Below are 25,848 nucleotides of genomic sequence, written 5' to 3'. Positions count from 1 at the left end.
AATGAAAGAAGTCATTGACATGGCTATAACTTAAACGCGATCAGTTGTTACGGGAGATGTTTGAAACTGCAAATGCTGCAGTGTGTAACTAAAATACACATGATGAAAAGGAGATGAACAATTTGACAGTCAGTCATTCTTTTGTTGCTGCCTCAGTGATGTCTAACAGCTGCCAGCCATGTGGCACAGGTGATGTGCTGGTGGCTGTGGGAAACAAAATGAAATTTGTTGCTTCCAACGCTGCCTTTGGAGGACAAAGAAAATGGAATTTGCTGTTATCAAAACGACCATTAATCCTGCACTGACTACGACTGTCATGTAGATAAAACACTGAGTCCGTCCAGTGAGACTCAGTCTTTTCACATCCAGATGTAGCAATGTAATTCAACCATCTAGCATGTTTGAGGGGGGGATTTGTATTCCACATCTGATTAAATACTATATAGGGACATTTTGCAGGAGCAGATGCAGTAAAACCTATGGTCCCTGAAACATAAGTTTTCTTATTGCTACAGTACCTTAAAGTATCTAATGTGAATGTGCAGAGACTTTAGAGGATAAAGCAACTTAATGGGTCGTTACCCATTAAAAGACTTTCAGTCTATGTCAGTCAGTTCAACTACAAAAGGACACTGAGTACTGCATCTGCTCTATACACATAGTATTGCAGTAATGCAATATTTTAAACTAGCTTCACACAAGTATATGTGTATGTATGTAATGTATGTAAGGTGAATATGGCACAAATCTTTGTTATAAGATTAATGAAAACATGAGATTAAAGAATGTTCCTCTCAAAGATCAGAACAAAGCCTTTAGAGCATCTCACAGACTCACACAATCTTGGTGTTGTGAGGACATTGGGAGGATATTTTTCAGTGCTTTTATCTCTTCTTCCATCCTCAAACATAACTTTTATGTGCTCATTTTTCAGTTACTAAATCTCTTTCTGCAATTCTATATTTGTTATGTTGTATAGGACAATCAATGGATGTTTAAGCTAATGGTTTGGATGCCAACATGAGATGAGGTATAACAATATAGCATTTTGGCAGGTTTTCCTCTAATTATGTCTCCATATTTCAACTATATGTCTTTATTTGTGTGGGTGCCTCCTACTTGGCCTATCTCTGTGTCTGTTTCTCTCTCTTGCACAGAATGTTTTAAATTTATCTCTGCTTGTCCTCCATCTGTCTTATTATATGTTTGAGCTCATTAATGTTCCATGTGATCACTCCCTAGAGGTGCACATTTGAAGGTTGTCATGTGAAATAACCTTAACCCAAATCATAACTAATAGATGCTACTACTACAATTTAGAAGTATTTTTCCAAGATTGTTTAGTCCGTGGGACATGCATGTCAACAGGCAATACTCAAAAATGCGGAGGTGCATGGAGATGGTAGTAAAAATGTCACTTGAATGATGAGGACAAAGTAAAAAATACTAATATAGGTCACTCCAAAAATTTGAAACTGTACAATTTATCCAGTTTACACATGTGTAAAATATTTTCATCTTGTCCGAACCTTGCAATTCTTCTGGAACAATCAAAACATGTTAGTCATGAAGTATTTGGTGATGAGCCCATGTCAGATAAAGTCCCCCCTTCTGAATTAGGCTCTGGAAGTGCCTATGCCAAGGGCCTCGTCACATTAACATCTTACTAATACAGCCTAAATGCTTTTGTTTATGAATCCTGATGAGACCATTGCACAGCTTCAGATGACACAGGCTCACATTTACCTAAGGTACATTTTGAAACTAATCTATCAGATAAATATTATAAGATTAATGATTAGTGACTTCTTCCCATACACCCAGCTCACAGGTTCTTATTTTCTGTCTAGGCATTCTCATGACATCACCTTGTTACTGAATCACAGGATAGCCTCTCAGACTCCTATCTGCAGACATGTGCACTGCACTGCAGATGGACCATCTGTAGGAATTTACATCACACTCTATATACATTAACTTGACGGTGAAATAAGCCGACCAGCTATTTGCACCAGTTATGATGAATATTGTGCATGAGTTTCATGGGACAGACTGCCTTGCATTGCTCATTCGGTGGGGAAGCCACTGGTGAATTCTTCAGTGTTACTAAGTGTTTGACCTGCACAGCACAGTGTCCTCACTGTTTGCATCAAAATCGTTTTGAATAATGTTTACCATCCGTACATATATGGCAATAATATGTAAAAGAAAAATGGTTTTCTAAACTGGTTTGCATGAGAAAAAATGAAATATACAGTTCACATCCAATTAGTGTCTATGTAGGTCTATGTCTACGTAGAGGGATTAGTGTATGATTACTGCTTTCTGGTTTTACTTTTAAATTAACCCCTTACGTTATACCTGCAACACAAAGGAAAACGCTATGGTGACTAAAAATTTGCAAGCCTTGCACTTACAGTACATATGGTGCTTTCTGAAAGGCTTATCTATCTATAAATTCTACAGCACTTTTGGACACATGGTGTTGTATAAGATTTATTATTATCGTTGCTGTTATATGCACAATGTACGCATACAGTGTAATACACATATTAAAATGTAAATTCAGATGCAAAATAAAATTAAAAACAAGTATCATCTCAGACTGCTGTTTAATTTCAGTGCTCAGAAATAAAAAGGAAATGAGAGAGTGGAAATAAGCAGGCAAACTTTAATAGATTACATTTTAAAAGTCAGCATGCATATTTTTACACACATTGTTTCATGTAACGTGTTACACTCACAGTACTCTCATGCTAAATACCAGCCAATCACGCATCCTTCATCGATACTGCTCCTGCTTAGGGTTGTAGGGGGGGCTGGAGATGATCTCAGTTGTCATTTGGTGAGAAGCTGGGTACAAACTGGGCAAATAGCCAGTGTATTTCAGGCCTTACACAGAAATAGAGAAACTTGCCACACCTACAGGCAATTTAGAATTCCTAGTTAACCTAACTGCATGTCTTTGGACTGTGGGAAGAAACTGGAGTACCTGGAGGAAACCTATGCAAGCACAGGGAGAAAGTACAAACTTTATACATAAAAGCCAACATTTGCACATAAAATATAAGAAAATACCAACATGTTATAAAGTATCCAAACTTTTGCATTTGGCAAGTGACAGCTAGGATAGGTTCCAGCACACTTGCAACCCTAAACAGGATACACATTTCAAATAATGAATGGATGGATGGAGAACTGTTACAGAGCAATAAGAATCCTACACATTACGGATATATTTGGAACAGCTGCCTAAACATAATAAATTACAAACGAATTTCAAGAAGGCACAATGTTTATAAAACCTGTTACACATAAAATCTGACAAACCTAAAAGTAGTTTAAAAAAAGTATAAAAAGTAGTATAAAAAGTAGTGTTTCTCTGTAAACAAGTGCTGTGCAGTAAATTTAAATAAGTGTATTGTGAATTTATGGCACACAGCTTAGATCTACTTTAGAGTAGTGTAGCACCAATTCATCTCCATTTTCTCTTACTCTACTATACTGTACTCTACTATGCTAAGTTTTTTAAATTTTTGTTTGTTAAATTTTTCCTTTATACTGTGCTTTATAGTTTGGAGTGATGCCATGTATTCGCTCTAATTGGGTTGGAAATAATCATGTTACACTGCTGAATGGCTAAACTACATCAAAAGAGTGCAATGTCCCATTCTTTACTTCCTTACACACACACACGAACACACGAACATACACATGCGCACACACGCACACACACACACACACACACCTCTGGGCTGCCAGAACAGCTGCTGGATGTGGAAATGTTTACCCAGCACACCAACAAATTGAAAAAGTACAATAACAACACAAATCTAATCATTTCTATGGTCTACATGTGTGTGAGTTTATTAGGAGGTTGTGAATTATTGATTTAACCGGATGAAGTAATTGACCAATGGACCACACATGCGTACACACAGATACAAATACAAATGCTTACACTGTTCTTATGTCTCATGTCTGACAGAACTCATAAACTGTCTCAGAGGACTGCTGATAATGAGCTCATCAGCACCTGACATCATTTATTCTTACAGACACCATTGATCCCACATCAGCATTAATGGTTAGTGATGGAGGGAAAGACGAACAATCATATGAAGAAAAACTATAAAAATTGTGACAATTTGGATTAAAATGTAACGGATATAGACGTTCAAATGATATTGAAGGTATTACATGACCAAGAGAGGAAGAAGAGTACAACGAAGGAATATACTGTATAACCAGAAAGAAAATTGGTGTAAATAAGAAGATCCGGATAATACACAAAACAAAGCTGTTAAAAGGCTAAAGTGGCAAAGTGTTGCTGAAGAAGAAGTAGGCCATAAAAGAGAGATGTGAGAACAAAAATACTAGAAGCATGAGGGACATACACCCACTAGTCACTTTATGATTTTCACCTGTTTAACTGCTCCTTAACATCTATTCAGCCAAACAGATGCCAGCAACTAAATGCTTTTAAACATGTACAGTAGACATGGTCGAGACGATCTGCTGAAGTTCAAGCTGATCATCAAATTGGCAAGAAAGGTGATTTAAATGACTTTGAATGTGGGGAGGTTGTTGTCTGGTTGTGTGATCTAAGTATTTCAAAAATTGTTGATTTATTAGGATTTCTATGCATAATCATCTCTAGGGTTTATGGAAAATGATTTGAAAAAGACAAAATATTCAGTTTGTGGCAGTTCTCTTGCCTTGTTGATGCCATAGGTCAGAGGAAACTTGCCAAACTTGTTAGAGCTGTTAGAAAGGCAAGAGTAACTAAAATAATCTCTTGCAACAACTGACATGCATATGAGTGAAATTTGTTGAATCTATATGATATGAAATATTTAGGCAGTAAAGACAAAACCAGCTTTAATAAGGTGTACCTAATAAAGTGGCTAGTGAGTGTAGCAGAAAAGGTTTAGAAGTAACTTTTGCTTTTGGTGCAGAAATTGGTCATATAGCAAGCAAAGTCAGAAACTCATTTCATTGTCCACTGACTTTTCACTTTTTTTTCTGTGACAAATATTCAGGGCCCAGATGCAGGGAAAAGTTTGTAACTGCAAAGAGGAGGGACCATTTTCAGCTACTCTGTGTCAGATGTAATTAACCTGATTTTTTTTCTCTTCTCTCTCTTACATACATTTGCCTCTCTCTTCCCTTTTAATTTCAACTTCCCCCTTCACCTCTTATTCCCACTCTCCCCATCACTGTCTCATATCCAGGCGTCGCGCCCTGTGGGGGTGGGGTTCTGTGATGGTAACCATGGTCCCCGGCAGCCGCTATGTCTGCAGCGCTCATGCTAGTGAGGAAGACCCCGGGAATGACCGAGAGGAGCGAATTTTAGCCGTGCTGGGCATCATTGGAACCATACTCAATCTTTTAGTGGTCATATTTGTTTACATTTACACCTCTGTCACCTAAGTCTTGTGGACAAGAGACTTTGGCACCGTCCCCAACTTTCCTCCCCACTGCTTTACTCCTGTTTAAATATTTATATACTCATATAGTTTGATTATGCAGGGCAAGTGCTAAGATGTGAGGATCATTGACAGTGTGTTCAGCTGGATAGCAGCCATATTTACCTACACCTGCATCGCTGCTTATCTCTTAAGACAGCTCTGCTCTGTTGCCCAGTGATCTCTCAGCCACAAACTAAGAGCTACAAGTGGGATCATCAGCACTCAGCTGCTCATACTGAGTCCACACATCCTCATGTCAAATGACTGCTAATCCACTGTTTAGTCTGGTGATGGCCATACATGTCATAAGTCTTTGATCTGATCATCTTAATTAATTGATCTTTGTCTTCCACTTTGTTAAATTGTTTTTTTTATTTATCTTTAAAAAAATCTGACAAACACAGCACTTTTAGTAAACTTGACCAAATTAGCAGATACAAAGGGGGGTACACTAGTTAATGGACCATAAAATGCCACTTGAATTTACAACAGCGGAATCTTCTTGAGCCCCTTTAAATTTACTTGAATACAAATGTGCTGATAATGACACGTACCCCTTGCTAAACATAGGTTTCTGTAGTTGGTATGAATCATTGAAAAGGCTTTACATGGACCTAACATGCCCATATCTGAGCACACCAGAGGAGAGATTCCTGGCTGTGCTAGGAGTCATCGGCATCATACTTAACCTCTTGCTGCTTCTCTTTGTCTACATATACACTTCCATTTGATGTGTGTGTGTCCAAAAACAGAATCAGTCACAAGACTACTTACAGTAGCTGCACCTACAGTAGTTAGCCATGGGATGTTCTCCAAACACACACGTATAAATTTTATCTAAGCGCACCCTGGTGCATAGCTGATTTAGAGATATATGATACTCTTTGTGGGTTTCTGTGCCTAAACATTTGGTGATCTTTTACTAATATTGTCTCATTGCTAAACAGAATGAGAGATGAGAGAATTAAAAGCTGTGATATTCAGTACTTAAGGAGAGGACATTTGTTCACAGACTGAATATTCTTGTGAAAGAAATGTGTCCAGCGGTGGGTGTTTTTGTACCCATAGTATTTCCCCATACATGTGCTTAATGAAATGTTTACTTAAGCTTATACTGCTACATTCAAGTACTATGAAGCCCACTTTGACCAAAACAGTGACGCTGTAAAGACTGCCACATTTATAGTAATTCTGTTTCTTCTACATTCTTACTGATGTTGAAAACACACAAACATGGAACTGGTTGGTGTTGATGTTTCAGTCTGTGCAGCAGCCCTGTACATCAGCGAAAAGCACACTGTGGACAGTCGGTGCCACAGTATGATGGTCTATTTTCTGGTGTCGTGTTTCTGTAATTCAGGCACAGAGCAGCATCAGCGAGGGGAAAGCGTGGAACTGAGACAATGTCAAACGAATCAAGACAGTGCACTTTTGCAGTGCAACATGAAGTATGGCAACAGTAACAAAGGAATCGGGGAGAGCAAGTGTAGACTCTCTGAAAAAAGAGGACATACAACCTCTGCACAAGGCCTCACCATCTGTCACGAAACTAATGAAGGCACAAAACACTCCCTGGGATTGGATTACAACATTTCTGCTGGAGCTGCATGTCAAAATGGATATGATTTTAGGTTTAAGCAATGTGCCTCTAATGGAGGAAAAAACCTAAATGCAGCTGACAACCAAGGAGGAAGAACTGGCCTGAATCTACACTTCATCCTCATCATTCTCTTTTCCACCAACAAACTAACACCAGAAAAGACCTAGTACTGAAAGAACACGCATGAGTCTGTGTGGTCATTTGACATAGCACTAGCAATACTTTTACTATATATCAGTATCAGCATATTCAAAAAGGACTTCATTTCATACACCCTCCATCAGATGTTCTGGAATAGGCACAATTAAAAGAATCCAAGGAGCAGTTTGCTGTCCAAAATGAACGAGCAGCAACTCTCACTGCTCATTTAACCTACAGCAATTTTACATGTTTGCTTGTGTGAATAAGTGTCAACTTTAAGTTGTGTACATCAAATAATGTTTGGAATGAAACAATGAATATCTACACTATTCTGCTGGCAACAACCTCTGTATTCACTTTGTATAAATTCATTCAGAGTATAAGTAATTAATTTACAGAATTCTAGATGGACACATGACTACAGTTTGTCAGCTGGAATAATCATCATTATGAGACTTATTAGTTGCTTTGTTGCAATCCAAAAGGAAATGTGGAAAAGACCTATGAAAAATATTTGTGACCCAGACAGTCTTGCAGAGATATTCCCTCCTAAAGGTTTTTAGGTGAGGCTCGCCCTTCAGACAAATCAGAGAAGGTTAATCCTTTCTGTTTGAATGACTCATACTTGAGGAGTGCATTGTGCACATTGTGCAGAGCAGGGAGGTGAAGGGCTAGGCAGAGCAAAGTGGATTGATTTCAAGAGTCATGGTACTGCAAGTTTAAATTGCACATTGTGGCTTAATTCATAAAATGTAACACAACCCTAAGCTGGAAGTAATGATGGAAATCTTACTGAAACAAACTTCTGCTTCTGAAGTTCACTGAGATCTGGAGATTGTTATGCGGGTTATTTATATATATCCACTACAGCAATATGCACAATGTTAGTAAAGAACTCTCAATGCTATTACACCATGGTCTTTTATATTAATATCCATAGAGATGTACACAACAACTTCTCAGTTCAAGAGTTTCCAAGCAATTAATAGTCCCAATATAGGTCCACTTACCTTTGATTATATCTCCAAAAAAAGTGTTAACCTATATGGCTACACTGGCAGCTTGAATTTAAAACTTGGCCCATTTTCTGACAGTACTGTGTCTTGTACCATTATACCCATTGGTAGCAGTAACAAAGCAGTAGCAAAGTAGCTGTCTTCTTAAATTCCAGCAAGTGGAGTGGAGTTTCTTTCTTTCTCTCGTTCTGTCTCTCTTTCTTTCTTTCGTTCTTTCTTTATCTAATCCACAATCTCATAAATAGAAATGATGGCCTGACAAATAATAAAAACACAAATTGTATTAAGGCCATATATTTCCTAAAACCTTATGTCTCAAGCAGGACTTTAGGTGTGAACACGTCCTCACTTTTCCAAAAATGTACAGGTTTTGATCCAAAACTTTCACTGATCCTCTGAAACTTAGAAATACATGTGCACACATCTCCCTTTGGGTGATTCATTTTACATCATCTACAACACTCATCAAGAGAATAAATCGCTATCATGCTGAGATCGTTGTGACTTGCACATTTACTTCCTGTCACATCAAATAACTGTACAATAGACTTTCTTGAGCTAAATGTGATTTAAGTGTGCACCAAAGCACAGTATGAGGCACCTTTGGTTTGCCAGGCATCTGCTGCCAGACAGTGACAGTCAGGCCACAGCTGTGCAGAAATACATTTGAATGTTCTTTGAAATAACTAAAAGCTCGGGAGATATTTTTGTTGCATTTCTGCTGCTTCTAAATGATCAACAAACACAATGCTCAATGGTTATATTTTTTTAATAAAATATGTACTAATGCTTTAATGCTCAGTCAAAATATAATAATAAGTACAACGTTTTGGTTGCTAGGTTGTGAAAAGTCCCTCTGGTTGGAGTTTATTCAGTTTGTAATAGGGCACATGAAGTTAGTTAAAGAATTTAGAAATGATGGCTAATAGCTTTAATAATCAATTATGCTAATTTACTAATGCCAAATTTATCATTAAAAATAAGAAAGATACATTACATGCAGTAATTTCCTATCAAGAATCAAAATGTCTTATTACCAAAATAAACACAGACTGTGAGAGATTTTATAAAACGGGCAACAATAAGTGAGAAAATATTATTAATAAAGGTTTATAATTGACCAATAAGGCATTAGTGAATTTATTTTAAGTTTGCAAGTACTAAAATAATTACTGTAGTTTTCACAAACTTTCTTTCCAAAATATTAAAATATTTTTATAGAATTAAAAATTCTGAGGCAGAGCGACTCATTTAACATACAAGTTGTGGTGACATGGCATATTAAGGCTAAATTAACAACATATTAAAAAGCATACATTGAAATGTATAAAATAAAAATCCATAGTGGCTATAGTTATTACAGTTTTCTGTAGTCTTGGTCAGGATTCTGTCCACATAGAGGAGCACTAAATCATAAATCTAGCATTTGCTCTCAGCGGCTTAACTTCATGGCTACAGTACCTGAACCGTAACTTATTGTGTATTCTGCATGTAGCTCATGTTTTTGGACGTGACCAATTTTAACAGGACTTGTTCACTGCCAAGCAGGCCAATCATAGGAGGGAGCCTTCAGGGCGAGTCCTAGCCATCTGCTGTCCCAACAAAATATTCCAACCACCTCCTCAATGCACACACACACACACACAAACGCAACTCAGTTGTCTCGTTTATCATCAAAGTACAAGTTTTTATTTATTTGATCCTTGTATGTGGTATTTTCAATAATTTTACATGGTAAATAAGCTAATGTGTGCATGAATGCTCATTGTGAGTCTTAGCCATTCAAAGTTATGTTCAGCCAACCCACAGACAAATTCTCAAGTTTTTTCATGATTCTTTTGCTGAATTGATTTTTAGCCTGAGAGGGTTCATTGGACACAAACTGCCCGAGAGCAGACGAGAGACAACAATGTAGGCATAAGGGTCCCTGAGATGTTTTTAAAGCAAAGTAGATGAACAATATTGAGTTGCTGAGTTAAGATAATTCTCAGAAACAAAAGCTGAATGGATGTGAAGGTTCACTGTTTTGTAGAATTTTGAAAATAAGTTTTTTTCTATCATGCATAAATTATTTTGTTTTACATGTAACTTTATATTTAACTACAAATCACTTACTTCTGAACTGTCTGTCAGGACCAGACAGGCAGTTAGGTGTCTGAAAGTCTAAATAATAATTCATTAACCAAAGTATGTGTAACTAACATTCCAGGTGCTGCTACAGCACTAATTAACTGTAGATCTGAAATGTCATAATGCTATTAGTCCAATACAATTCTATGCTGACTCTGCTAAATTAACCCCATCTCTGATGAAGAAAAAAAATTGTTACCTTCCTTGAGAGTTGCAATTGAACAAATGCTGTAAGATCTGATGTATTTTCATGTAATGTTTATATAAATGTGTATAATGTATACTTACAGTTATGGCAATAAATAAAAAAAAAAAAAAACACCACAAGAGTAACAAGAGTTTTATTGGTTTTTGATACAAATAGCAAATACTTAATCCGGTAAAGCTTTGATTCGATACTATTTTGGTTATTATTGCTCACTTCTTCAGACGGGTATGTGGTCATGACAAGTGGACTACGATAACAACACATTCTTACTCAAAAACACATGGGAAGAATTGTTTGTTATGAAACAATTGTAAATGTAGAAATATCCCATCATGCTTTCAGGCAGACGGTGTGTTTAAAATGCCAATAAATAATTTGGAAGCAAAGTTTCTCATGGATTGCATACAGTATAATGATGTAGAACATGTTAATAGATCATGTTTCTAGTTTCCATTTTCATACTTGTAATACTTTTGATTTTCCTGATTTTGCTGCCCTGATGACTCTTTCCTCCAAATGATGTTTTCATGTTTAGGCAGTATTACAATAGCCAAATTTAGGCTAAAATCTAGTCTAGAATGTTCACACTTACACTTATTATCAGCTAAATTATACTTGAGTGCTTAGCTCTGTTTCTCCCTTTAGCTCCTCTGAGGGTTTATTCTGCCTTGTCAGAGGGATGCATCCTAATTCCATGGTGTCCTGAATGCATTAACAGTACAAAAACAGGGTTATCACCCACAGAGCAGAGCTCTTTTAAGTAGTGTAGTTACACTGGCAGACCTGTGCTGTTTTGTGCAGCCATGCTCAGCCAGCCAGATAAACTAACAGTGTGTCCTCAGGCACCCCATGAGACAGGCACTGACCTGGCTAATATGGGTGGCTGCCCTCTCTGTGCACACACAAAACACTAAGAGATGCATATGCAGAACACACCAGCCTACAGTCTCCACCGCACAGATCTGACTGCAGCTCAAATGTATAAATGTAGTATGATTTAATAATCAAGTGTCTTTTTCCTCTCTTCCTGTTCTCCCTTACCCTTTGCTCTCTGTGCACCACAAACATGAACTTCTTTCTTTACAGTCCTTTCCCATTGTTTGCTGTGTTCCACTTTTAGTCTTTAGTTAGTTTGCCAGCTCAAGCATGAGCCCTATTCCTTGCTTTGAGCCTCAAGCCACTGTCAATGAAACAAGGAAAGATGTTTTATGTAAACACTAATTTAATGTCCTATTTGCCTGTTGAGTGTAATGATTCCCTCAGAAGTTCACCTAACTCTGAAGAAAAATATTTTTTGTTTGTTTATAAGCTACTTTGAAAGAGTGATATGGGCAGAAAAAAAAAAGCCAATGTCATAAATTTAATCATTTTATTTTTGAGAATCTACATTTCCATAATTCTAGATGATGAGTGTGAAAACTGGCTTGTCAGAGGCTAACATCCACTTGGCAGGCATAACTGCATCAGCCCTCACATGAAAAAATAACAGCTGAGATGCACAGACCTACATAAAGCTAAGGAAAAACCAACAAGCCCTGGAAACCCAATTACAAGTTCACCAACTCACACAAGTACAAATGGCCAATTTATTGCAACGCTGCTCCTGGTTTTCCTTTCGGCTGTTCCCTTTCAGGGGTCACCACAGCGAATCACGTGCCTCCATCTAACCCTGTCCTCTGCATCCGCTTCTCTCACAGCAACTAACTTCATCTTCTCTCTCACGACATCCATAAATCTCCTCTTTGGTCTTCCTCTAGACCTCCTGCCTGGCAGCTCCAACCTCAGCATCCTTCTACTGATATATTCATAGTCTCTCCTCAGAACAAGTCCAAACCACATCAATCTGGTCCAAACACTGCTCCAAATGCACCAAATGTACAAGCAGAAGGGCGTTTGTAAGTCATTCACATTTCACTTTCAAACTTATTACAAAAACAAAACATCACATCACTTCATTGATATTAGCCCACATTTTATAATAAAATCTGTTAATAGAAAACTGATTATGTTATAAGTGTTGTATCTATATGTGTATACATTTTTATATGTATAAAATAATGTATCATATACAGTAACACAAGTTCTATGTGTATGTGTCAAAGATTCAATGTGAACACAGTATTTCCTGTGTTTGCCCTAAATACAAATTGTGTATCGTTAATACAGTTTAGACTGACAAACACACACATGTATTTCTATTCCTGTTAAGACTTTGACATCATCATCATTATTATTATTATTATTATTATTATTATTATTATTATTATTATTATTATTATTATTATTATTATTATTATTATTATTATTATTATTATTATTATTATTATTATTATTATTATTACACACAAAGCTCAGTTGGTAAGGCAGTCGTCCACGAACCACAGGGTCATGGGTTCGATCCCCGATCCTGGCTATATGTCGAAGTGCATCTGGGCAAGACACTGAACCCCTAACAGCCCTTTACCATCCCCAGCAGTAAAGTGCCGGTCCAAGCCCGGTAGAAATTGGGGAGGGTTGCGTCAGGAAGGGCATCCGGCGTAAAAACTGTGCCAAATCAACATGTGGACAATGATCTGCTGTGGCGACCCTGAACTCACGGGATAAGCCACACACCATGTAGTCTACCCAGGGTGCAAGAAAGGATGCTTCATTAAGTGGAAAATTGGTCCCTCACAATCAAATTACAGATTCTCACATCCTCTTGTCTCATTGTATTGGTGATGCTTGATCACTTCTTTTACGCACTCTTTGTTCTGCTACTTTTACACTATAAAAGGAAAAAGACCTGGGTAATCCCTGAGCATACATTGCAATATAATTCAAACTATTATACAGATTCAGCAAGATTTTAGGAAGACTTAACAGCACCATGGTTGAGCTGCTGCTCTAGTTGCTTCTTTCTCTTCAGTGCTGCACTATACATTGTACAAGCTAATTAGGTGAATTTATCATTTCAGCAGACGTAACTTCTGGTATTGGATGACAAATGACCTGAAGGAGCTTTACTGTGACCCTCACCTTTGCCTCTCAGTGTTGCCTATAATGAAGCCTCAGTGGAACTCTATTATTAAGGCTTTCAAATGGCAAACACACTGTCTGCTTTAAGCATGATGGATGGACCAGCACTGCACTTTGTGTGTGTATCTCTTCTTATTAGCTTGATAATTCTAAGCTCAACAATAAACAATAATGATAATGGGAAACAAATTACCTAAAACAACCTAAAGTAGTTTCACATGGCAGTAATTAGTAGTTTTACGTACAATTAAGTTTTCCTTTAGCTCCACAGAGATCCTTCAAATTGTTTCCATTCAAATCTTCAAAGATGCAAATTGCATCTATCTCACTCAAAGGCATAGCAATAATGAGAACACATACACAAAGTACACACACAAACAAGTAAGTGGCCTCTTCTCTCCCATGGTAACATACCCCCTGGCCACAGACAGAAGTTTGAGCCAACTACACATAACCTGACAGAAAGAGTGGCTGGGCGGCCGAGCAGCTTCTTGGCCTTGTGTACCAGTGTGTGCCATTAGACACACAACCAAACAAAACAGTGGGTCTTTACACTCTCATTTATTACAGACCTGTGAGTCTCTGAGAAAAGACGCCACAGACGACTCGAAGGGTTACCAGCAGTGCCTGGCACTCACCATCCCTGTGAACAGTGGGACCAGCAGGATTGAGCCTGAAGTAGTTTTCTGCGTACTTAGTGAGTTTGGAGGGGGAGAAATGGAGTCAGCCATGTCAACCGAATCAAGGACTAACAGTGGAAAGAGACACAGCAGAGAGGTAATTCAAATTTTAAGTGTACAAATATTTATCAAAACCCTTGTCAGTGTGGAGTTAGAGCAACATCACAGTAGTTAGTACAGTTTTCATGACTATGTTTTCTACATTTCCATCATTATATATGTATTGTATCTATTATGCTTCTATACATAAAATAAATATACATTTTATTCTATTACATTAGACATAACATATGCAGTTGAGAAAACAAAACAAAAGAAAATAAGATAACATGCAGAATAAAATAGTATGTGTCTTTCGGTGTACTGAATAAATATACTGTAACTTATAATGTTAGTATTAAAACTGTAGCTACATTATGTTGCACTTCTATGGTGCAACAAGTGTATGCAAATGTGGATTTAACCACAAATCAAGCTGGAAAACAGAATATAATAAAACAGAATAAAAGAGAATATCCCCAGTATTTTGCATCTTTAAATGATTTAAAGATAAAATTAGACATGAAACAGTGCACAGATTACATATATCCTTACGTGCTTGCTGTATGTAATATTTGTCCATGGTTAAAGCCTATGTGTGCAGTTATGATCTTAGATGCAAATGATTGAATAGAATAGAAGAGTGGAAAAAATAGAATAGTGTAAAACAGACAGAGCTCTGCACAAGCAGCTTTGACAGTAATCTCTGTAATGATGGCACTCTCTGGTGGCTGAAAGATGTCAAGACACTGTTTGCAGAAAAGCTCTTCCAAATAAATCATCTCTCTGTCTCTTTCAGGCAGCTGAATCTGACACTTATGATTCAGCCCAATGCAAGGTGGACCCCGACCACATGTTTGGTGTTGTGGGTATCGTAGGCACCATTCTTAACCTGCTGGTAGTGGTGCTGGTCTACATCTACACACCTATTTGACTTGTAGACTGTATGTTTGGTTTTCTGGTGAAGCTGTTGGATAGGATAAAGTGGTGCACCCAACTAAGTGATGTTTGGAAGGAGAATCCCCAAGGAGAGGATATGCTGCAGTGAGCAACACGAACATGACAGCATTAACTGTTAGTGATGAAAATAATCTACTGGTATTCAGTCTAATTTGACCGACTTTTGTAGTTGTGCTTCTAAATGTGATTAGACGATTTCAAAGCTAAAGTCCTTTTCTGTGAAATGGGCACAATGCATGTTTCAATGATTTTCTGTGCTTTAACCAACTTTGAACATGTGTCTGGAAATTGTGTCTGCAATATGTTTGTTTACAATTAACATTAGTTTACCACAAAACAATAAAAATTGCTAAATATAGCCAACCATTAGTTTCATACTGCATAGTTGTTTCCTAACACTATTTTACATTCCTGTTTTTTGAAAATACATTTATATTTGTAACCAATACATTTCAATTGAGAAACTGCTTTGGAATAGTTTCATTTATTTTCATTCTAAGCCCCATCACTGAATCATCAGGGCAGCTGCCAGCTGCTCTGGCTTCTGAGAAACTCTAAAGACACTGAATCAGGGCCTGAATTTCAATTATTCCTGTAAATCACTTATAATGATGGCAAACACTCTCAATTATTTACAATAATGTTAAATGGTAACACACTATGCACATTCCCTCTTTCTACATGATGCTGGGGATATGTGATGTTTTCAATGTGTTTGGTCTTAGCAAGCCATTGGAGAAAGAGGCTTCACAAGACCACTGTGTGTAAAGACAATGAATGTTTGTTAGCCAAGAGGCATCACTCTTGAGTGGACTAAGTCTTAATCTCTCTTATAGAATCAAGAGCTTTTTTCACATCCCGGTTACCAGTTAAAGTTTTATTTCTTCGCATTTAATAAATACATCAAACATCTTTAGCACAAACCTTTGACAATGAATTAAAATCCATCTGTTTTAATATTCAGGTTAGCTGCAGGTTATAAACATCAATTATGCTGCCACTGAAAACTGTCTCTGTTCTCATTGCACAGATGTTTGAATTTCAGTGACGAACATGATGAGAGCAGGTGGCAGTCTGTGCAGAAACCGGGCAAACATACCGAAGGGTTATTCACAGAACACTAGGCTGGGTCAAGATTGAAGAATGAATCTAGATGAGTACACAGACAGGTAACAGGACATAAATCTTTATAAGGTACTTAAATGGCATCAAGAGAGGAGAAGGATTCTTTAAATTGGAGGAGAGCAATGAAATACAATCTGAGTTAAGAATAAGATTAGATAAAACCTGTAGCTTGCAAGTAGGTTCCTCACACGAATTTATAAATCCTCCATATGTGAAGCTTTTAAGGGGGAATTTCAGGCCTTGTTAATGTTTACAGCATTTGTAATAAAACATGAATAATAAAAATGATATAGACACAAATGGAAAAGTTTTCAGGTGTAAAAGAAACGTTAATTTAAATTGCTGATTACAATTAATTAAACATTTTAACATACAAAAAACATAAACAAATGATAGCAAGAAAGATGAATTCCTATGTGAAATACAAACAATGGTGCAACCTGTACTGTAGTATCGTTTTCCACTGTGCCTCTTTCCAGAAATATGCCCTGAGCTCCACGCAGTAGTACCTGACAGATAAATGAACACTGGAGTGAAGCTAAAAAGCTATTTTTCCAGTTTGAGTAAAACATACTCTTAATGATGTTGAGATAACATGATATATTTATTTTAATAACTAGTAGTGACTAGTTAGGTACAGGAGCAGAATAATTATTTGTAATATTGATGTTAATATCTGGAAGTATTTGACAGCTAGTGATAATGTCAATCTTCTCTGAGACAGCCTTCAGATCATCCAGTATTAATCTGATGCTGTGGGAGGCATTGATGATGGCGCTCTGCGATGTGTTCAGCTGAGATGTGGCACTGCGGACCTTTCAGACAAGACAAACAGTTCAAACGCAAGACTGAATACCTGACCATTTAAATTCAGGGACTATGTATTATCCCACATTACAGTTGACTTTAGTAGCAAAGATAGGCCAAAGTGGCAGTGCTATGCAGCCCTATAACCTGAGTGCATTCAGAGGCACACTCAAATTCACAGCATATAAATAAAGGTAAGTATTTTTTCTGATTACACATAGGAGTCTTAAAGGGCTGTCGCATTTCATAGGGAGATATTTCAACTATTACGCCTTGTAACTGCTTATGGGGGAGCTTGAAGATGATGGGGTAAGGTTAGAAAATATGACTTGGGGTTGTGGCAAGAAACTGTAACTAATAAAGTGAATGTGCAACAGTATGTGTTAATGTTGTATTTGTGGTATAAATATCATTTTAGATTATTAAATGTAATTTTATCAATCTTGTTTATATAGCACCAAGCTAATGTACAAACTGCTAAAGAAAGAAAGACTTTAGCAGACTTTAACCCAGACTCTTTGTTTCACTAGTCAAAATAGGTCAAAACATTCACCACATTTACTAGGAGAAAGCCTCATGCCTGGTACCAATAGGGTACCAACCAGGGTAGTTGGCAGAGATGAAGCACAGCTGTCACTCAGTCTTAAAAAAAGGCTACCTTACCTATGACAATGAAAGGATTAGTAAAATGCTAGTTGTGTGCAAGCAATGCCCAACACGTGTGGCTTATCCTAGCAACAATACTTTCAATAAGGTAAATAATTCAAGAAGACCTCACTGCAGTGTGTCGGTTAACAGCACAGGGGGAAGAGAGTCAGGCAGGAAAGAGAAACTCCTTTTCCAAGCAGACTTTAAACAGCCTCTCCATGCAGACTCACACAGGACAAAACCGAGAGTTGAAGTATTGTGAGGTTATAGAAAAAGATATGCAGCTGCTGTCATAGAGGATGTGGGCTTTCAGTATATGATTAAAGTGCTTATAAGCAACAGTGTAAATGAAAACAGATTGAACGGAGTGGTAGGGTCTTTCAACCAATATGTTGCAGTGTCGTTTGGTTAATGTTGCATGTTATATTGATGGGCTCAATAAATGATGTTTCCATTTTTATCTAAATATACAAAATACACCTATGGCTTGCAATAATTAGAAAACGTGCACCTTTAATTACACATCGACATAGATGATTATCACGTTGACTACAATATTTTTCAGGTCATTTCTACTTCTTCTTTGAAGAATGACATGTTTGGTGCTCAAATATTATTATTTACTAGAAAAAACATCTTGTACATTTAATACATTAGCATACCTCCCTGGTGGCATTGCCATAAACCTGACGTAGTGTCTGTCCAACATCAGAATACAGCCGGCTGTTAGACTCCTGCAGCTTCTGTTGTAAAAGGGTATCACCTGGAAATAATATGACATACTGAAGTTACTGAGAATTCTGCACGTCTTCTTTAATTTCATTGTTCATCAATGCATTTTATAAAAGCCAACTATGATGGAATACTGATGAAAGTTAAAGATGATACATGAGAATGCTGAAACCGAATGGCTTAAGAATAAGTAATATATTTTGATATTAGACTCATAGCTGATCAATCCATTATGATCAGTATTTCTCACCACGTGGCTTGTCTGTGGGGCTGGGCCTGTCTTCCACTATGGACTGTATATCAGGATGGTTTCGGACTACAATAAGAGGAGGCAAGTCTCTTCTGAGTATCTGAGCCTTCTCCGGGCAAAATACAGACGCTGGGACTGCTTGTTCCTCCTCATCCTCACTATCTGTTTCAGGCGCCTCTCCAGGAACCTGACAACAACCCGAAATCAGTGAGTTTAAAAAAAGGTAGTATGTTCATGCCAGCAGAGGTGGAGGCATATTTTGATGTTTACAAACAAACTTTTCTATCAAATACACACGTGCAACCTTAGTTCCGATAGAGGGAGGTTGTGGATCAGACAGAGAGGTGATGTACACTTCGTCATCGGAGTCGGTCTCAGATGCTTCACCCTGCACCACTATTTGATACTTGCTGGACATGTCTACACAGACAAAACGTAGCTTAGTTGGCTAACTTTACAATGAAACAATTCCTACATATCGGTGTTATCGACACTAAGGTAAATACGATAAAGAGTTTTCAGTAACACTATGATAAACTACACTGTAAAAGTAGGTAGTAGCTTTTAAAATTTGGTCTGTTTATACGTTAAACGTCAAACCTCCTCTCTGGACTCGAAAATACAAATCACATGAGCAAATAGGAAGTGGCTTGTTTTCAATGAACCAACAGAGCTTTGGTTTAGTGTCACGTGACCATCACGTTACATATTACGATTGGAGGACAAGTCAGTTCCGCGCAATCAAGAGTTTGTTTGTTATTAAAGAGGGTGTACACCGAAATGAGGTATGAGGCTTATGAGTACCATTATAATCATAGTACATTTTGTTACTGAACGTATGGGGCTTTTTTTTTTACTTGCCTTGGGTGTTGATGGGCATTTGATTCGCAGTCACTGAACCCCTGTTTCACGTTACTCTCAGGTACTTCCGCTAACTTGAGGTGTACCCTGGCGTCAATATCGAGCGCAACCAATGACGCGAGCTTGTAACATTAGCCTAAATATTTGACAGGTACAGTAAATTTACAGTAGAGTCACTTGCTTTATTTAGTTTAACTTAGTTATATCCTGCATACACGCATTGCTCGGTCCCCATTCTCTCCCATTTGCCAAGATAGAGGAAGATATCACGGCCTGTGTTGCTAGCATAAAAACAGTAGCTGTCGGACGCTAATTAACGTTATCAAGCTAACGCTAAACTACAGCAAACGGTATTTACATGTAACGCTGCTAATGTGTTTCTGTCATTTAAAGCACAGCTAACTATGTTTGGTTTGGTTTGATTTTGGGGTTATACTCAACACTTATGTTTGTGTGTTCGTCAGGAATGGCCGACGAGACCCTGTTTGAATTTCTTCATATGGAGATTGTGTCACATGTTTATAAGGAGCAGCAATCCGGTAAAGGAGAAATGGACAGCAAGGTTTGTGGAGTGTAGGCAGAACTCAATAAACTCACACATTAAGGTTATTTAGGAACCGATATTTATTTCACTTACCCACCGATCAGCTACAGCATTGTGGTGGACAGGGGTCAGCATGGGAGTAATTGTAATACTGGCCATGATCAACAGGTGTCACAACACAGCTTGCTATGCAGACCGGTCCGGGTGCTCATGCAGAACTCCTCAGCATTAAAACAATCAATGTAATGGCCGATCATTATCCTGTATTGAGTCTATTATTTAACCTAAAACTGTGTTAATACGTTTTTTAAAATATTGCTATTGCTATTGTTATTTTCTACTCCGTGGGAAAGGGATTGTTCACCTTTTCTCATTTTGTAGTTCTTCCGCGTATTCTTGATCATATTGTTAATGATTTGGCTGATTGTTGTATGCACACCAACTCTTGCAAGTCAATTTAGCATCAGTACAGCTTTGTAGTTGCCATAAGCCCACAACGTGATAATCACTCCGGCCTTATGTCTCACTTTCGGGCTTTAATAAACAACTCTGTTGTAGTATCGACATGGATATTTTGTGGTGACACCAACGTTTGTTCTTGCCTAGTACAAAAATGTTGTATTTTCAGGACAGAGCTGTCAGTGTTTCTATTCTGGAAGGCATGGGCTTCAGAGTGGGACAAGGACTCATTGAAAGGTAGATAAAAAAGACACATAATGCATGTGTAACACTGTGTGTACAAATATCTAAGTTGATGTTCTGTCTAGGTTGACGAGGGACTCTCCCAGCTTCAAGGATGAGTTGGATATAATGAAGTTTATCTGTAAAGACTTCTGGACAAAGGTGTTTAGGAGGCAGGTTGACAATCTCAGAACCAACCATCAGGTAAAATAAGTGTTATATTTATTGTAACAATTGGACTGTGGGCCAAGAGTACAGTGAAATACACATACTGTTCTCTGTAGATTCTGAAATTTCTGGCCTTATACAGTATGCGCAACAAAACAGTATGAACATCTTTTCAACCACAGGACAATTCTTACTATAGCTATATCCTACCACAGGGCACCTATGTTCTGCAGGATAATAAGTTTGTTCTGCTGACTCAGCTTTCCAGTGGAAAACAGTACCTGAATCAGGCTCCCAAGGTCAGTCTCTTTATAAACCCACATATGCAGGAACATTACTTTTGCTGTCTCATAGAGATTAACTTGAGGTAGGCAGTTATGTATTTGTATGTCAGTATGTATGATGTACATACTGTTGAAGGTAATTTCTGTTTGTGTTTCTTTTTTTTTCAGTACCTTGCTTTTTCATGCGGCATAGTGAGAGGAGCTCTGTGTAACCTGGGTCTGGACAGTGTGGTCACAGCTGAGGTCTCAGTCATGCCATCATGTAAGTGCCACCATAAAACAAATTAATGATTCTCTTTATTGTTGGAAAGAGTCAGGTGGCTTAACATCCTCAGTGGTCATCCTTAGCAGCATGTTTCACACGTGCGTGGTCAGGACAAGTTAGATTACGTTCATAAATTCAATACTTGAGTAATGTGCTCAGTAATTTCTATATTTAGGATAAACCTCACAAAGGATATGGTTCACTTCTGTTTCATTCTGTTTGCCAGGTAAGTTCCAGGTTGTGATCCAGAAGTTGTGATCAGTTAATGCTAAAGACTGGACCCTGCTTCCACTGGATAATTCAACAACAGAGGCACTCTAATTTCCACAAAAGGGTCCAACAGGACTTGCCAAGTTCTGCTGACAACACATACCCTTGACAGGTCAAGTAACCCTGGCTTAGCTGAGGGTTTACTTTTACTTATGTTTTAAAAGCAGTATGGTGTTCTCAGTTTTAGTTTTAAATACATAAGTAATGTCTCACCCTGATATATCCCCCTTGGCTGAGCATTGCAAAGAAATGTTGTCTGTCAATGGCTGTAAATACAAGAATGTGAATGTAGTTGAAAGTAGATTACAAGTTAATTTAATATTCTTTGTAATGTGTTGCAGTGTTTAGTGCTTACTAAGAAATAATTGAAAATGAGCAAAAAAAAAAACTAGGCGGAATGATCAGCAGAATTTAGGATAGGTAATTACTACAGATGATGTTTGAGGGCCTACTACTGCCATACTATTTCTTTTAAAAGCTGTCTCAAGAGTAGCTGGTGAGTCTTTGAAAATCATTACACCTGCTGGCCCACCAGATTCATTATTTACCACTTGTTTTTCTGCAGACACACAGAGAAGCTGCAACCAGCTCGCGGTGCTTTGTTCTGCCTTGTGGCAGATTGCCTTTAGGAGCTGGGTGCTTCATGTAAGCCAGGGATCATTTAAAGCTCAAGTTTAAATGATGCAAAATGCTGATCTAGAATGAGTCATTTATACAGGACCTTCAGTTTAAATTGTAGTTATATTATCAGATGTGATGACAGTTTCAAGGTCCCACCTTTCCTATAGATGAGTTGACTATTCAAAATGGGTTTACAGGCTATTATGTTTTGTACCAAGATGTAAATTTTTTTTCTTTATTTGTAGAGCACTGATATGTAAAACTGTGGTATTGAGATTTCTTAAAATCATTAAGCTCCAAATGTGACTGAATGATGCTAAAAGGCATTCCACATGGATTTCTTGGTTACATTTGTTAATGACACATTGTTTTGTACAAAAGTCTTCTCAAATACAAGTCCTAAAACAGCTTAAAACGGTTTTCTGTGTGTATGTGTTGTTTGTTTTAATTCATTTATTTACTTAACAAATAATTTCTATCTAAATGGATTAATAACGTCCTGAAAAAATCACCACAAACAAAGGCCTAAGGAAAAAAACCTCACATTAAAAAAAGGGAGAAAAATAAATAAAGAAATGAACTCTCTGGTAGATGTTGTTGACAGTGTCTCCCACTAGTGGGACACATGAAGCTGTCGTTATTTGCCAATTTAACAAAGTTTGACACATTTAGTCCAGGGTCTTACGGTCTACTTTGTTCTGTCACATTTTTTTTTTAAATAATTACGTACTCTTAGTTTTTGCCCAGTAGAAAAGAAACTCATGGTTTTACAAACATGGCTGGACACTGGCATGGAAAACTCTTTGAATGATGCTTTGTTTGTTTGCAATCTGTGTGCTCTAGGAGCAGCAGTTCCAAAAAACAACTATATCTGCTTTAGATATTGATATTTATTTTTTGGTCCACATGAGCTTGATTCTTCTGTATGTGACTGTATAGTTGTGAAGGGTTTTGTTCCACCAGTCTAAACTCTTTAACAGCTTTCAAAAAACATTGTGGTCAACCAGAGGAATAAGTTAGTGTTTACAAAATGCCTTCCCAGGCCCAGTGAAATTCATCATCAGATGTGGCATTGTATTTTAAATTCTAGATATAAACCCTCTGGATTACATTTTTGTTTGGCACTACATTGATATTATTGCACTAGTTAGTGGATTATGGTGCTCATTCTGCTTTATTTTTGTCTCCGCTGTGATTAATTACCCCTGAGTGTGTCCTAGTATTTCAGTAGCGTTAAATAGTTTTATACAATAAAGTTCTTTACATGCAACTTCCATCTATTTAATGTGCTCCCAATGTGTCTTTTACCCAGGCTTGGCCCTAAAAAACTGCTGTGTGTATGCAACTTTGTATATCTATTCTTACTGCTGTGTTTTATGGCGTAATTATAAAATGTCTATCATCATAATTTACAACTTCAGGGGGGGGAATTTTATAAAAGGGTAGTCAGTACTGCCAAGTCATGCTCTGTGGCCAACTAAAGAGGACAACAATTGCACATACCATATATATGGAGAATCAATTTTTTTTACATTATTGCATCGACTTTGTACAACCTTTCTTGCTAAAACACACACAGAGTGCACGAGCAACTTCAGATCCAGTGTTTTTAAAGCATGACCTATTATAGGTACTGACAAACACACTCAGCTTCAACTATATCATGTTTGGTCATTCATTTTAAAACAATCTTTTGGGAAGTCTTCCAGCTTAATGGAAGTGCAATTCGACATTGGAGTATCCCTTTAATTTAGTACTCAGTTGTCTTAATATATTAGTTAGCACTTGAAATGTACTTACTGCAACACGGAACCCCTCAAGACAAGAGTACTTGAATGAGCTTCAAAAAGACTGGTTCAACTAAAGTTAAAAGCCCCTGCTGATCTGCATAGTGCAAGATATTTGGTGTTGGAAATTTCCTTACAAGTGTAGGAATATCATGAAAGGAGAAAGAGGAAAATTGAGTTAGGCGTCTGCATAAATGTGTAGCACCTAACTATAGCCCATTCTTTTATCCATTTGTTGCAACCCATTAAACCCTTAACCCAAATCCTCTCTGTAAAGAAGGGAAAAAAATCAGAAGGAGGGATTAGAGAGAGAGCTTGGGAGGGGGTAAAACTGGGGAAAGTTGATGGAGGAGGAGACTGAGAGTAGGCGAGAGGAAAATGAGATGGAGAGAATGACGAGCCTCTACAGGAGGCTGGGGGCAAATGAAAAGAGAGGTTTATTACAGGTGGGGGTGGAGAGGAAACAGTGTAGCAAAAGAAAAAGATGAGTGTGATGGTGAGGAGAGGAAATGGCAAGGGTGTGAGAAGTTTCTTATACCTCAATGTCATACTGACATTATGAAGTGAGGGCATTTGGACACCGGCTCTTAGAACAGCGAAATCAAGGAATGATGCTGAGAGCTCAGCAACAGCTGTTTTGTGCTGCTCTGCACGGCTCCGCTCCCCTTCCTCCCGCTCTACGCTGCATCACAATATATCACAAAGAGGAACTGTGAATGGAGGAAGGGCGGTGAGCGGAGGAGGGGAATGTTCAGGGGCTTGAAGAAAGAAAGGAGGTGTCGGGGGGTGTGTGCAAGTCCACCGTTCATTCTCTCACATTGATGACTTGCTACAATTCAGCGACATTGTCCACATAGAGTAAAGTCTTTTGTAGTTTTACAAAGTGACGCACTATTGATCTGAGGTAGGTTTCCCAAAAGCTGCTCCCTTCAGTTTGTTTTAATTTGTGGGCTAGAGCAAACTAAAATCCCCAGCTGCGAAACATTAATTGATGATAATAATCAGATGAATTCCACACACTGCAGTTAAAAACACATAAAAGTTGGGGTCCAAAATAGTGCAACTTCGGTAGTAAACTGATTGATACAGCTATGATCTTAAATTAAATCTAATAGTATATAAATTATTTAGATGCATTCAGAAAGATGCTATGACTGTTCTTTTATAAAAATACATTTTCAAATGTTTTAACTTTTTTATTCTTTGGAAGGTACCCAGCAGTCTGACTTTATAATTTTATCATTTTTAATTTTAAAATCCAAAACTACAACGTTTAAAGAGTTATCTGCTTTCCAAAGTCTGTCTTGTTTTTTTCAAAGCATCCTAACAACTGCAGATGACCATGTTGCTGTTTAACCACATGATCTCAGATGCCACCCACTTTCTTCCTCTCATTTTTTAATCCTGTCCCCTTTATTACCCATTTTTTCTTCTCACCTAGTCATTCCTCCACTCATGCATAGTTAGTTGAGATTCTCACACTTAAGCACAAACGTTGTCTCTCTGGGCCATATGTTGCCCGGCAGTGGACCTGAATACAGC

At 37.7% G+C, this 25,848-nt stretch overlaps 2 protein-coding genes and 1 long non-coding RNA gene across 10 annotated transcripts; 2 read left to right on the top strand and 1 right to left on the bottom strand.

Annotated features, from left to right (window-relative positions):
* The first annotated feature begins 13,413 nt into the window (after positions 1 to 13,413).
* Positions 13,414 to 15,730, top strand: LOC137128796 (uncharacterized). Its single transcript, XR_010914646.1, has 2 exons — positions 13,414 to 14,361; positions 15,103 to 15,730. It is a non-coding gene; the product is annotated as an uncharacterized lncRNA (long non-coding RNA).
* Positions 15,731 to 15,876: 146 nt separating this feature from the next.
* On the bottom strand, positions 15,877 to 20,356 carry bloc1s3 (biogenesis of lysosomal organelles complex-1, subunit 3). Of its 3 annotated transcripts, XM_067507330.1 has the most exons (5): positions 20,324 to 20,356; positions 19,130 to 19,245; positions 18,826 to 19,012; positions 18,506 to 18,606; positions 15,951 to 17,203 (listed from the first exon to the last, which is right to left on the bottom strand). In XM_067507330.1, exons 2-5 carry the CDS (start codon positions 19,241 to 19,243, stop codon positions 17,015 to 17,017), a joined length of 591 nt encoding a protein of 196 aa, XP_067363431.1. In that variant the 5' UTR covers positions 19,244 to 19,245; positions 20,324 to 20,356; the 3' UTR covers positions 15,951 to 17,014. The 3 variants fall into 3 exon arrangements, with proteins under 3 accessions (XP_067363432.1, XP_067363431.1, XP_067363430.1); XM_067507331.1 differs by lacking the exon at positions 20,324 to 20,356 and having other exon boundaries at positions 15,877 to 17,203; positions 19,123 to 19,445; XM_067507329.1 differs by lacking the exon at positions 20,324 to 20,356 and having other exon boundaries at positions 15,958 to 17,203; positions 19,130 to 19,441.
* trappc6bl (trafficking protein particle complex subunit 6B, like) lies at positions 19,494 to 23,014 on the top strand. 6 transcript variants are annotated; one of them, XM_067507335.1, is made up of 8 exons: positions 19,500 to 19,610; positions 19,748 to 19,837; positions 20,151 to 20,248; positions 20,859 to 20,926; positions 20,998 to 21,115; positions 21,295 to 21,378; positions 21,532 to 21,625; positions 21,855 to 23,014. In XM_067507335.1, exons 3-8 carry the CDS (start codon positions 20,153 to 20,155, stop codon positions 21,884 to 21,886), a joined length of 492 nt encoding a protein of 163 aa, XP_067363436.1. In that variant the 5' UTR covers positions 19,500 to 19,610; positions 19,748 to 19,837; positions 20,151 to 20,152; the 3' UTR covers positions 21,887 to 23,014. The 6 variants fall into 6 exon arrangements, with proteins under 6 accessions (XP_067363438.1, XP_067363436.1, XP_067363435.1 ...); XM_067507334.1 differs by having other exon boundaries at positions 19,748 to 20,036; XM_067507337.1 differs by lacking the exon at positions 19,748 to 19,837 and having other exon boundaries at positions 19,494 to 19,610.
* The last annotated feature ends 2,834 nt before the right edge of the window (positions 23,015 to 25,848 follow it).

The sequence above is a fragment of the Channa argus genome, chromosome 6, assembly GCF_033026475.1.
Source record: "Channa argus isolate prfri chromosome 6, Channa argus male v1.0, whole genome shotgun sequence".
Classification (NCBI taxonomy): domain Eukaryota; kingdom Metazoa; phylum Chordata; class Actinopteri; order Anabantiformes; family Channidae; genus Channa; species Channa argus.
This window is presented reverse-complemented; position numbering and strand designations above follow the sequence as displayed.

Coding starts and splice junctions, on each gene's coding strand:
- trappc6bl (XM_067507337.1), top strand. CDS start 20,153: ATGGCCGACGAGACCCTGTTTGAATTTCTTCATATGGAGATTGTGTCA. Junction 20,249..20,858: donor AAGGAGAAATGGACAGCAAG/GTTTGTGGAGTG, acceptor TTGTATTTTCAG/GACAGAGCTGTCAGTGTTTC. Junction 21,116..21,294: donor ATCTCAGAACCAACCATCAG/GTAAAATAAGTG, acceptor ATCCTACCACAG/GGCACCTATGTTCTGCAGGA.
- bloc1s3 (XM_067507330.1), bottom strand. CDS start 19,243: ATGTCCAGCAAGTATCAAATAGTGGTGCAGGGTGAAGCATCTGAGACC. Junction 18,607..18,825: donor CCCCACAGACAAGCCACGTG/GTGAGAAATACT, acceptor TATTATTTCCAG/GTGATACCCTTTTACAACAG. Junction 17,204..18,505: donor ATGGCAATGCCACCAGGGAG/GTATGCTAATGT, acceptor CTTGTCTGAAAG/GTCCGCAGTGCCACATCTCA.